At 40.4% G+C, this 12,943-nt stretch overlaps 3 protein-coding genes across 4 annotated transcripts; 2 read left to right on the top strand and 1 right to left on the bottom strand.

Moving 5' to 3' along the window:
• The first annotated feature begins 523 nt into the window (after positions 1-523).
• LOC103963444 (protein DYAD-like) lies at positions 524-4,172 on the top strand. The gene is made up of 8 exons (XM_048590855.1): positions 524-861; positions 957-1,060; positions 1,215-2,011; positions 2,135-2,518; positions 2,597-2,711; positions 2,807-2,923; positions 3,017-3,649; positions 3,756-4,172. Exons 1-8 carry the CDS (start codon positions 732-734, stop codon positions 3,903-3,905), a joined length of 2,430 nt encoding a protein of 809 aa, XP_048446812.1. The 5' UTR covers positions 524-731; the 3' UTR covers positions 3,906-4,172.
• A 1,524-nt stretch (positions 4,173-5,696) lies between these two features.
• On the bottom strand, positions 5,697-8,006 carry LOC103932653. 2 transcript variants are annotated; one of them, XM_009342285.3, is made up of 3 exons: positions 7,478-8,003; positions 7,201-7,353; positions 5,697-6,974 (listed from the first exon to the last, which is right to left on the bottom strand). In XM_009342285.3, exons 2-3 carry the CDS (start codon positions 7,208-7,210, stop codon positions 5,854-5,856), a joined length of 1,131 nt encoding a protein of 376 aa, XP_009340560.1. In that variant the 5' UTR covers positions 7,211-7,353; positions 7,478-8,003; the 3' UTR covers positions 5,697-5,853. The 2 variants fall into 2 exon arrangements, with proteins under 2 accessions (XP_009340560.1, XP_048446409.1); XM_048590452.1 differs by having other exon boundaries at positions 5,697-6,892; positions 7,201-8,006.
• A 3,599-nt stretch (positions 8,007-11,605) lies between these two features.
• On the top strand, positions 11,606-12,722 carry LOC103932687 (PLAT domain-containing protein 3-like). Its single transcript, XM_009342328.3, has 2 exons — positions 11,606-11,680; positions 11,806-12,722. Exons 1-2 carry the CDS (start codon positions 11,606-11,608, stop codon positions 12,280-12,282), a joined length of 552 nt encoding a protein of 183 aa, XP_009340603.2. The 3' UTR covers positions 12,283-12,722.
• The last annotated feature ends 221 nt before the right edge of the window (positions 12,723-12,943 follow it).

The raw sequence follows: 12,943 nt of genomic DNA, 5'->3' as shown, positions 1-12,943 counted from the left end.
ACGTAAAACGTTACTTGATAAATTAGACGTACCAATTTATGTATAACTCATGATTCATGGTCCATGGGAGTATGGGACAATCCACCTCAATATATCCATATAAGAACAATCCTCTCTCTCTCTCTCTCTCGCTCTCTCTCTCTCTCTCTCTCTCTCTCTCTCTCTCTCCATTCCGTTACCCTCCCGCTAACAACTTTCATCCCATCACAACGCCTACGCGCCAAACCCAACGTCACCCCAAACAGATCCAACGGGCAAGAAATTCCAACCCCAACAACCAAGAAACACATCCGACGCTCCACGTTAAAAACTCAGTTAGGCAACCAATCAAAACGCCTATCATTCAAAGTCACTGTTCCTCCGGTTTCCCACGCGCCAAGACAAACGCGCGTGAAGAAGCCGCCGCGCGCGAGATTATCGGGTTCATGCAGCAGAACGCAAAGCTCAGCAGAGGCAAAACGACGTCGAGTGTCCGCAGCGATCTCTGTATTTATGAGATTGCAGACAAACAAACCCGCATGAACGTCCGAATAATGCAGAATCGAATTTACCCAGCGGTAAATTCTGGAAGGTTGTTTGGGTAAATCGGTCTGCATCCCGCAGGCTTTATAAATATCTACTGCGGTGAAAGTGTGTGAGCTTTTGGTGGAAGCTTGGGTTTTTAACTGAGTGGTGATTTCTCTGTGGGAGTGTGAAAAGAGTGAGCTTTTCCTTCGATTTTCTTGGAGAGGATGAGCAAGTACGTGGAGAAGAAGAAGCAAGTCCAAAAAAAGCCAGAATGCAAAAGCACTTTTTTGGCCACACATGCGCTGCTCTCCTCTGCTTCTGCTTCTCCTCCTTCCTCCCCCGTTTCTTCGCTCGGTACGTACTTTCATCGAACACATTGTCTTCATCTCCTTACCGTTTCGTTTTCATTTTTTTTCCTGATGTGATGGTTTCTTTTGTGTATTTTGCAGAGACTATCGAGCACATTAAAGTCGGCTGTTTCTACCAAATGGACCAATCCAAGCTCCATGGAAGAACAGTACCAGAGCAGCTCAGGGCCGTACGGATCGTCATGGTACTATTTCATATTTTCATTACCCATAAAACCTACTGATAATTTTCGCCATTGTTCTTGAATCTGGTTTATATGTTTCAGTTTTTTATTTTTTATTTTTGTTGGTTTCAATCAAATGGAGTTTTTTATTTGGGGTCGTTTGATATGTATACAGGTGAGTGCGAAGGGAGCGTTTAAAGTGGCGGTGAGGTTTCCGAGCCTTCACTCTCTCCACGCTCATATTCCCGCAAAGGGGTATCTAAAACCAGAAGCCAAACAGATTCCGGCGCTCAACGAGAAGTATGTGATGTCCCCGGAAATAGCGTCGGAGGTGCTTTACCGGAGAATCCCACCTCAGGAGATGGTAGATCGGAGCAACATTTGGAGCTTCTGGGCCGTTCAACCTCCGTTGAAGAATAACCCGAGAAGCACGTTGTCGAGCCCAGCAGTAAGTGGCGGAGGCGGAGCCATTGCTAGCAGCGTGGTTCCTAAAAAGGGTCCGTGTTGGTCCGAGCTCACGTTCGCCGGAATAGTGAAGTGGGGCAAGCGCCGGCAAATTCGCTACCTCCGCAGGCACGAGTCGTCACCTAGCTCTGGCTCTGACGATGAAGAAACGGAGAAGGGAAAGGAGGTAATGGAGCTGGAGGAAGATAGCGATGATGGTTTCACTGAGAAAGTAGTAACTGTGATAGACGAAGACGATGGCATTGAAGAAGAAGAAGAAGAAGAAGAAGAAGGTGAGGAGACAGAGGAAGAAGCTGCTCCTCATGTTCTGCCATGGAAGATGAACCTCCGGAGTCGGAAGCGGAAGCGTCCCGATAATAAGAGAAAAATCAAATCTCCAACCCAAAAGCGATCAAAATCCAGAGCAAAGCCTCCGAATCAGAATAACCATATTGTAGCAGTTCCTGATCGCAGCAGCAGAAAATTGGCTAAAGTTAAACACACAGTAGCAAGATGGTCAGCAGGAAGGTGAGAATGAGATTAATACAGTAATATCATTAATTGGGTTTAATAATCTGTTAATTATATTAACTGGGTCGATTTTTGGGTTTAATAATCGTGGGTTCTTGACTTGATTTGGGTTTTTTGCAGGTACAAGCTGGCGGAGGAGAACATGTTGAAGGTGATGAAGGAGAAAGGGGCGGCGATTGGGAACCCAATACGGCGGCCGGCGCTGAGAGCGGAGGCTCGGAGGCTGATTGGAGACACGGGGTTACTGGATCATTTACTCAAACACATGGCGGGCAAGGTGGCGCCCGGCGGGACGGAGAGATTTAGGCGGCGGCACAACGCCGATGGGGCCATGGAGTATTGGCTGGAGAGTGCTGATCTGGTCCACATCCGGAAGGAGGCTGGGGTTCAAGATCCTTACTGGACCCCTCCGCCGGGGTGGAAGCCCGGCGATAGTCCCACCCAGGACCCCACTTGTGCAAGAGAGATTAAGAAGCTCCGTGAAGAAATTGACAAGATTAGAAGGTAGTTAAACACGTTTTAGTCTCTTAATTATGGTATTTAGTCTCTTAACTGTTCGTGACACACTCTGGATTTTTACAGGGAGATGAAGGAGTCCAAGCAGCAAGGGAATGCTGGTTTGGCTATGGTGACCGCTTCAAATTCTAATTTGACCGGTGTTGACTTGGATCGTGACGGTTCATTAATCCAGATTAAGGTTGTGACTTTGTTCATGATTAAGTTTGATTATATTTTCTTAATCTTGATTAAGTTCTGTACTGAATGCTTGATAGGGTTTTATCATTTTTGCAGGAGGCCTGTGCAGAGCTAGAGAAGAAGATAGCTAAGATGGATGAAGAAAGGATGGAGTTTGTGACCAAAAAAGAAGAACAAATGATGGAGGTTACTCAATCTTTGTCCGGAATTAAGGTAATTAATTGACCCCCTAATTATCTTAATTATGTCTGCCTTAATTGCGTTTAATGAATGCATTGATTGGCGGAGGTTTAAATGTTAATGCAGGAGAAAATCAGGATGTTCGAATCAGGCAAGGAAGATGCAGTCACAATTTCAGGAGCACCACCACCATCGGAAGCAAAACCAGCCGGTGAGAAGAAAGAAGAAGATAAACTAAGCGGCGGAGACAAGGCGGCTGCGGCGGCGGAGTGCAAGGCGGCAAAAATAGAGAGGCTGAGGAGTGGGTTCAGGATATGCAAGCCGCAAGGCACGTTTCTCTGGCCAGACATGGGCAGCCCCACCAACATTCCTAGTCCTTCTTCCCAGATTCTGGCCCCACCACATGACCTCTTTGTGGTCCCCACCCCACCCTCATCCTTCTCCTTCGCCCCCAGCCCCCTCATCAGCCCCACCACTCCCCCTGTGAAGCCGGTGGCTGAGCGGCGCCCCGTGACCACCACCACATTGTGCAATGTGACCACAATACCCTCTTCAACTCCTATTGTCGCTCCTCCACCTGTCCTGGCCCCAGAGACCCAGAGTTCCACTACCGTCACCATCAGTAAAACCCTACTCATAAACCTCAACGAGCTCCCTGCAACAACAGCACCAAACCCTAACCCTAATCCCCAAACCAGCTGTGAAGCTATCACTACCCTCACCACCTACCACAGAAGACATCACCATCTTCTGCCACGTGTACGTCTCTCGCCCCCTTCTCCTTCTTAATTGATCATTTCCTCAGCCCTAATTATCTAATTAAATTAAACTAATTACATTATTTTGTGTGGAAATTAATGCACAGATGGTGAAGGAGGAGGAGGAGGTGGAGGTGGACGAAACTGCAAGAAACGGTGATGATCAGCAGAGGCGGTGCGCCTCTCCTGCTTCTACGTGGAACGGAGAGAAATGGTGGATGGCTGTGGGAACTCCTAGCACTTCTATGGAGGGTTGATTTTGGACCGTTGGATCCATCTAGCAGCGGGAGCTAAATATATATGGGGTATACTTTATAGGGCTACTTTATAATTATAGGAAATTGGCGGGTATAGAAATAACTGTATCTAGGTATACATCATGATTAGGGATTTTGCACTATAGTCCAAAAATTAGGTTTTTTGCTGGCTTTATTCTAAAATTGCTGGTATGCCGTTTTGGACTCGGATAAAGATTGGTTTTGTCCAAGTGAGAAAATCAAAAGGAGGCTAAATTTTGTCACACACGTGTGAGTGTGGGTAATATGATTAATATTTCGTATAATAAGGCAATGATATGTGTCTTTTTTATGAATGCTTACTTTTAACTACGACTTTCAAATTCGATTTTATTCTAACTTTGTTTCTGTAATTAAAAAATCATTACTTTACTCTTTAAACCGCAAAATTTTTTCCGATTTGTCTCATGGAACTCAATTTTGGATGGGGAGCCTCCTTAACCGCTTGCAGTTGACAATTTGAAAATGCTAAGCTTTGGAATTGCATCTTCAACTTCCAACTCTTACAAATTTTCCAACGATTCAAGTTCCAGAAACACGAATTGGGGAAGGCCGTTGGAATTGAAGAGAACTTCAGTTTCTTCCCTTGGTAGGAAGAAGTGTTTAGCCTGAGAACAAATAGATAAGGCGAATTTGAACCATTTTATTGCTAGTCTATTATGAGACAAAATCCACCCCCCACCCTTTTAGTGTTGATAATATAATTTGTTAAAAATAAAAATAAAAATCTCTAAAAGCCTAAGAGCCTATTTGGTATCTTATTTGAAATTTTTTATCATTTCTCAAAACATTTTTTAAGAACATTTATTGAAAACAATTTTTTTTGAGACTCAAAAACTTGATTGGTTTACGATTTAAAATTTTTATATTTTACGACTTAAACTAAACAAAGAGATCTAAAATGAGAGGGTCGCATGAGATGGAAAAAGAGGAGAGAGGAGGAAAGAAAGTAAGAGATGATTAAAGGAAAGAGAAAAAAGAGAGAAGATCGGACAAGATATAGAGGAATATGAGTGAGAGAAAAAATGAAAAGAGTGGATTGGATGAGAGATGAAAAATGTGTAAAAAAAGAAAAAAAAATGAGAAAAGAGAAAGAAAAAAAGAGAGATAAAATTGGAGTGAGATGAAAGAAGGGAGAGAAAAGAAAAAAAAAAGTTTTTAAGTTTAAAAACTCTAAAAACTCTTTTTTATTTTATTTTAGATAACAAATTATATTTTTGAGTTAGTTTTAAATTCAGTTTTTGAAAATAATCCTACCAAACAAGTTTTTAAGGCCGAAAACTTGAAAATTATTTTTGAATTTAAAAAGTTGAATTCAATTCTTTAAAATAGTCATACTAAACAAGTTTTTAAGGTCTAAAACTTGAAAATTGTTTTTGAGTTTAAAAAATTAGATTCAAGTAGAGTACCAAATAAGTTCTTAGATGTTTGGTTTAAGAAATTCAAAAACCAAGAATCTAGATCAAAATGCCATTCTGAAGCAGCTGGGGTGTCACAAATTTCAGTTTCTTTCTACGGTAACAAGAAAGGTTTTAGCCCGAGACTCATGCGTGTAGGGCAGCTTACTTAATGACGCAGCCAACAGAAGAGAGTTGAGAAAGTGATGGGAACACAGCCGTCGACAGACTACAACGACAGCCTTGGCCAAGGAATCGAAAAGTTGGTAACGTCCAAAGACATCAGAAAAGTGTCGACGATGACCATAACACCGTCACACAAGATTATCTGTGTATCCATTTACGTGTTATGATATGAGTAGAAGACTGATTCATATTACCAGGTACCCAAGAAACTCATTGTATCACATCAACTTCAACATAGTATATATTCATAGGCTTGCAGGACCATGAGGGAACCCCATAATATATGTCCCAGATCCATATCTCAAACAAAACCAAAGCATAGTACTCTACAAATTATATGTCGGTAGAATCCATATCGGAGGTACATCGGTCTTGCTCATCAGAGTCCCAGCATCTCTGTGGAACGGATTTTCTAAAAGCCTCCGTTCCTCGACGCTGTAGATGCCATAATCAAAAGCTCTACTTGGTCCAAACGCAGGATGATCATGAATGAAGTATATGCAATTTGCTCGATATCCCGACTCTGAAGCACAAACAGATATTGAAGAGCTTTTTCCCAGAAACAAAGCAACGTCACCTAAAGTGTTCTTCTCCGTCCACTCACCCTTGCTGATATTTAGTTCAGAGACTTTGAATCTTTTTGTCTTTGTCCCATGATAGTCATAACGCGCCATGTACCTTCGAACCATCAGTATTGTTTTCTCATTACAAACCACAAGATATTCCTTGCGCATATAGTCCACATCGAGCACATATTCGCGAAAAACCACTTTTTTCACAGGTGACACAGACTGAGTAGTAACATCAAAAGAATAGAGTTGACGGAAATGATCAACAAGATAGAATCTGTCTTCAACTTTAAGAACTTGAACGATAAAAAACCTTCTTCGCTCAACCGTTTCCGTTTCAGGGAAATAAGTCCAATTACTGTCTTTGTTAAGTCGAATAAAAGCCAATTTCGCAAACATGACCATAACAATGCAGTTGTCGGCATTTAGTATTGGATCTTCTGAAATTGTAGCCTCGTAGACCAAAAAAAATCCATGATGAAGCTGATTCAAATCTGCAGGGCTTACCGGAGGAAGGCGAATTATTGACTTTTCATGATCTCTTCTCCCTCCAACACCAAAAAGGAATGGATTTATCAGCGACACAACACGTTTCTCATCCACAACAATTAACCATCCTTTTGACGACCCACAGAATCGTTGCCTTCGCAAATTCAATTGGGTTTTAAGAACCTTGTCATCCACCGGATTGTATAAATGCCACTCATCTTTCTCTGCATCAGCAGAAATCAAGATCATAGGGGCTGTCGTGACGGCACAATGGGTCTGTATATCCTTTGCAGCCGAACGCCATGACCTGCAAACAAAGCTAAATTCTTTTGGTGTCTCCAGTCTCTCTACAACTAAATTTAAAATCTCTCTCGGCAACGCAGCCCAATCTGACATGAACCAAAAGAAAAAAAACACTAGTCAGCCGAGCTGATGATGAAGAATTAGACCGACGTTCCTATATTCTTTGATCAGCATGTACCAGTTCACAAACTAAACAGATATCAAGTTAAAGCTATAAAACCCTAATTGAACACAAACTAAACAAATTGATTTATCGATTCTAAGACAGTAGAATTTCATCAAAAACCAAATAGCTTCAATAAGAAAACGTACCTCGATCCATAGATTCTAACTCCACAGCAAGAATTTTTAGTATTTTATTTTATTTTATTTTCAGGGAAAATCAGAAGAAATTGAAGGCGGCCGCTGCCGCTCCCGCTCCGATTAGGGATTCATATTGCCTTCCGGAGCGTGGGATGCCTCAGCCTTCAGAAAAAAAAAAACAAATCAACCAACAGTACAACGAATAATAAAATAACGACACCTGTCCTTTTTTAAATCTTCCAAACACTTAACCAAATGTCCTTTATTCCCGTAGCCAAACACTCACCCTCTTCCTCGCCATAGCACACAATCAGACAAACACTTTCATTTTCATATCTTAAAAAATCATGGCAATCTAACTGTGGTGGAAGATTCCATTTCCAGAAGCCCAATCTGGTAATCCAAAAATATGGGTTCCTTGATTTTCATACGGAGAGGACGATGGCTCGTGGGGTTGGGTGCTCTTGTTTTCACGGTTTTCTACTCTTACGTGAGATCCAGATTTTACAACGATGAAGGAGCCATGAGTTCCGGCGAGGGAAGGTGGCTGATGGTGGTGCTGAAGGCTCTGATCTGTGGTGGGAGACGACCGTGGCCGATGGTGGTGGCCTGGTGGGAGAGGACTGTGGTTGGTGCCTAGTGGTAGTGGACCGTTGCCGGTGATTGTGCAGCGATGACGATGGGAGAGGACCGTCGCTGATGCTAGTGGCTTAGGCCATCTCCAAGGGGGCTGAAAATAGCCCGAAAATCATCTACAACCGAGGGATAAGGCAGAGGGTTTGTGGATCCTACGAAATCTGAAAAGGTCAAAGGGTCAACCGCTCCCAAGGGAGCCAACCAAGCAACCCTCGGGCGGGTTAGGAATTTAAGACTTGTTGTTAGATATAACAAACAACATTTTTATTAATCCTATCGGTTATATCTAACAAGAATTCTTAAACAAATTTTTGAATCCAACGGCTACCTGATGTCATTTATCGTTGGATTCAAAATTGATTTTATTTGGTTTTTTTTGCCTTTTTTTTTAAATTATTAAAAATTCTAATTTTTTCCTCTAAATACCTAAATCACTCATTCATCATTTCTCACAAATTTTTCACCATTTCAATTCTCATATTTTCTTACCACTTTCAAAAATATTTCCTTCAATTATTTTAATCATTTTCAAATGCCCTCGTCAGCAATAAAAGGTAGGGTTTGGACCCGAAAAGAAGATGAAGCTTTTTGCAGGGCTTATAGATGGGTGTCGGAAGATAGTGTGAGGGGGGGTTCTCTAACAAGTGAAGGTTTTTAGACTTGTGTGTCCAAAAAATACTTGGAGTTCTACGAAGGCACCACTCCACTGAATGTCTGAAACCACGAGAGTTGTTCTTCAGATGGAAAAAACATCTTCACCCAAATTTGAACAAATGACATCAAGCACTGTTAGCAGTTGCAAGTAGACATGAAAGTAGCGCTAACTACTGCGATGAAGTAAGTGTTTTCAAAATTTATTTTAAATATTTAATTATATTACATTTAATTTCATGAATTTACTTTCCTTTAATTTTTGTAAATATATTTAATTATATTTCATTTAATTTCATGAATTACTTTCCTTTAATTTTTGTAAATACATTTAATTTCATAAATTAATTTCCTTTAATTTTTGTAATTATATTTTTTAGGTACGCCAAGCGGATGAATTGTATATGAAGGGCATCTCAAAACCCTTTCAGTTTCACGGTTGTTGGGAAATTTGTAAAAATTGAGTGTTATTTGAAGATCCACCTCAACATAGAGTAACTCCTACGCCGGTGTTCGGAACTGCATCCTCAGCTGCAGATATGGATGAAGATGGATCTCCTACCATTCAACAAATAAGGGAAGAAAATTTGTCTTCGGGTGAAGGTTCCATTCCTAGGGCAATGGGACGAAACAAGGCCCGAAGTTTGAAGGAAAAGGGCAAGGCAAATGATGATTACGCCGCTCAACAGGAAGTGACGGTCTCCTTGCAATTAATGGCAGAGCAATATGCCATTGCTGCGGAAGAAATGAACCGTAGGCATAAAGAACGAGCCAAACAATAACAAGAAGAGATGGATGATAAAAATATGGGAAGGAACACTTCGAATTACACTCCAATGAGTAAGGCCTATTTTGATATGAAAATATATATATATATATTATGACCCGATGGCAGTTGTTTATCTCTGACTATACTCCTACACTGGCGAATGATGAAGATGATGTTGATTATGGATATTAAATTTAAGTTGTTATATTTTTAAATTTAAGTTAATGTTGTTTTTTTGTGACAGGGCTAAAACGATCTATATGGCCCATTGGGCTTCGGTTGGAGATGGAGGCAAATATGATCATGTATTGTTCATTAAAATATTAATATCTTGAAGGACCAGAGGGTTAGTTCAGTTGGAGATGATCTAAGATCTCAGTGTACTTGGTGTGAATGAAGATAGGCGTTTGGCTAACACAATAGTGAATGTTTGGCTAAATAATTGGTTAAGAATTTGAAGATTAAGTTTTGCCAAGTGTCTTTATTTTATTGTGCCACATAAGATAGTGTGCATATTGGGTACTTCTCAGAGAATACCCAAGTATTATCTTTAGTAAAAATGCATGCGCACTCCGTTGCGAGTTTTGAATCCATAACCACAATTTAACACACTAATTTTTAAATTATTTATAAACCAATCAAAGCAGCTGAATCTATATGATAAAATAAGTCTTTTAGTTACATCTACATTCTATTGAATTTACATTAAAAGCCTATGTCAAACAAAATGACGTATCCCAGCTATATACAATCTCATGAGTTTTTCACATGAATTGGAGAATGATGGTTGTTTAATTGTACCTAAAGTGCAGTAGTAGTTGTCGGTGATGTGGCTAAAATGCACCTGCACAGAGATTCAAAATTGAGTCATGATTCCCTGTACTTGTAGCACAAGTAGAAAAGGAGGTGCTGCAAGACAATCTATTAGTGATAAATAACTCTTATCAAAGCTCTACTAAGAATTTACCACATGTTTCACAATGACTTCATGCATATATACTTGCAGAAGCGTGGATTATACCTTTTCATCTTGGATTTGAGAACTTGGCGTCGTCTTCGATCTCGAGGCTTCTACTCAGTGAATACATACATGTGACAGTCATCTTCTATTTTTCCCTAATGTACTATCATCGGAGATGAAATTCAAGACAGAAGGTGAAAAAATTTACTTGTGAGTGTGTCGGCACCAAGATCAGGAGGTTTGGCATCCTGACTTGCAAGAGCTCCATTTATGAAGAGCAGCGAAGATGGAGGGGCGGATCTGACCATGGCACGATTTCAGGAACCAAAATCAACCCTAACCCCCATTTTGGCACCCCTACTCCTCCATCTCTCTCCCTCTGTACTAAAAGTGATGAATCATAGATCAAAAACCCAAAAACCAAAAGCCAAAAGCCAACGATTAAAAAAAGCGAAAAATCTATGAGGAATGAGGATGCATTGCTCTCAGTTGGTAAGCATCAAACCACCTGTATTCTGCAACATTTCAAATTTTCAATTCTCTTCCTTTGTTTTGTTTATGCAAAGCATAATAGAAGAAACGACATACATTTATGTTTTGCATGTTTGCCGCTGATGAACACAAGCCAAACGACAAGCCGTTTTAGGATGTCCTCATCGTAGGTTCACCGGCTTCATTGATGCCGGCTTGTCGTTTGGCTTTTGAACCTGCATGCAACAACGGACATCATAAGACGGTGACATACCACCTTGTAAAAAAAAGATAAATGTTATCTTTTTTCTCAATGAGCTTTAAGTTTAGGTTCTTCACAACTTATTGGCGTTACAAGTTGTAATTAAACTATGACTCCTAATTGATAAAGATTGAACGGTATTTTGGTATGCCAAAGGCTTTTTTTTGACTGTCCCCAACTTGATAATTACCATATGTCCAATCTATTAAGTGTGAGGTTTTATCACAAAAGGTTTCAGTATTAGTTAGAGTGGGGTAATCTTATTTAAAGTCATAATCGTTAACACCGACGTGGTATAACCAACAGCAGGTGTATCATCGAATTTATTATTTCGTGTTGGTGAAGAAACTAAGAAATTGGCAGTCACTCTTTAGGTGGTGTACCATATTGTCTCCTTTGTGTACTGTCTGTAAAACAACTTTTAAGGATCTTAACCCTATTGATAAGCGATATCTCGCTTAGACCGGCTAATTTAGCTATGTATGCTTTGAAAGAAATAAAAGGCGATATATGTTCATGTATTTTACTTTTTCTACCATAACAACATCCCTATATATAGATGTACATTTACAGTAGCCGAGTAAACTGGTAGTGATCCACCTCTTTCTGTGTTCCTCAATCTTACACTCGCAGATCTCTGCATCTAAACAAGTAGAAGGAAAAAATGACAAGTTTCCGCTTCACGGAGACCCTTATGGCGATCGCCCTCTTCTTCTCTACAGCAGCTGGAAATCCTTATGTGAGTGCTAATTACCTACTTATAACGTTCAGCTAATCGTTGTCGTTAACCCCTCTATCCTACACACAGTATGAATTATATATATATATATATGTATGTATGTATATGTATGTATGTATGTGCAGGACAAATGTGTGTACACAATTTATGTAAAGACGGGATCGATCATCAAGGCAGGCACAGACTCAAAGATAAGCATGACCCTCGGTGATTTCTCCGGCCGGTCTGTATGGGTGCCGGATCTTAGGTCATGGGGCCTAATGGGGCCACACTACGACTACTTTGAGCGTGGCAACCTGGACGTGTTTAGCGTACGTGGTCCATGCATGGATGCACCAGTGTGCCGGCTCACGCTCACCTCCAACGGGTTTGGTGCACACGCCGGGTGGTACTGCGACCATGTGGAGGTTACTGCCACGGCGCCTAACACTGCATGTTCGAAATCCATATTCTATGTTCAACAATGGTTGTCCAACGATGTTGCTCCATATCAGATGACTGCAACTCGCGATGCATGTAATCCGTGGAATGTCAATGCCGGTGCAGATCAGCGGGGGAAAGATGGGAAGTTTGTTGTGGAGTATCCCAAGAGATATGCTTGATTGTTATTTGTTGGGATGAATAATGACTAGTTGAATAGAAGTATTTAATTTGGTGCTTTGGTTTGTCGGGATTATTTATTTTTTATTTTTTATTTGGATCCGAAAATGTTTTGTTGTTCTTTTCTACTTAGAGGAAATGGTCCTGATCTGTAGTTGGGAGTTTGTTTTTTCGGAGGCTTAATTATCATTAATCTATGAAAAATTAACAATGTTGATCTCATTTTGTTCATTCACTATTCCAAATACAAGTTAGTTCGCTTCACCATTCACGGGTAAACTTAATTTTGGTCACTGACATTGATGTGGTAATGCTCTAGGTTCGATAGTGTAAAATGTGAACTACTTGATTGTGGCCATAAGTAAGGTGTAATTCCCAACTAGCCTCCTTTAGGTCCGAAAGGAGTGGTAATCGTGTATGACCTAAATCCATCTGCTTTTCAGTGGTCATATATGTCAATACGTGAACAAATAAATTTGTATATTATTTGATGTGGCAAGTGAAGTGTACATATCATGTCAACGAATGAATTTATTTTATTAGACGATTGTATACATCATGCATTACTTGTCTCATACAATGGTACCCCAATATGGTATAAATATGTGGTTTCCCCAACATTACTCCTGTAAAATAAGTCAAAATTTAGTGTTCATTTATCGG

The sequence above is a fragment of a genome, unplaced genomic scaffold (assembly GCF_019419815.1).
Source record: "Pyrus x bretschneideri cultivar Hongxiangsu unplaced genomic scaffold, Pyrus_bretschneideri_v1 Contig32, whole genome shotgun sequence".
NCBI classification, from domain to species: Eukaryota; Viridiplantae; Streptophyta; class Magnoliopsida; order Rosales; family Rosaceae; genus Pyrus; species Pyrus x bretschneideri.
This window is presented reverse-complemented; position numbering and strand designations above follow the sequence as displayed.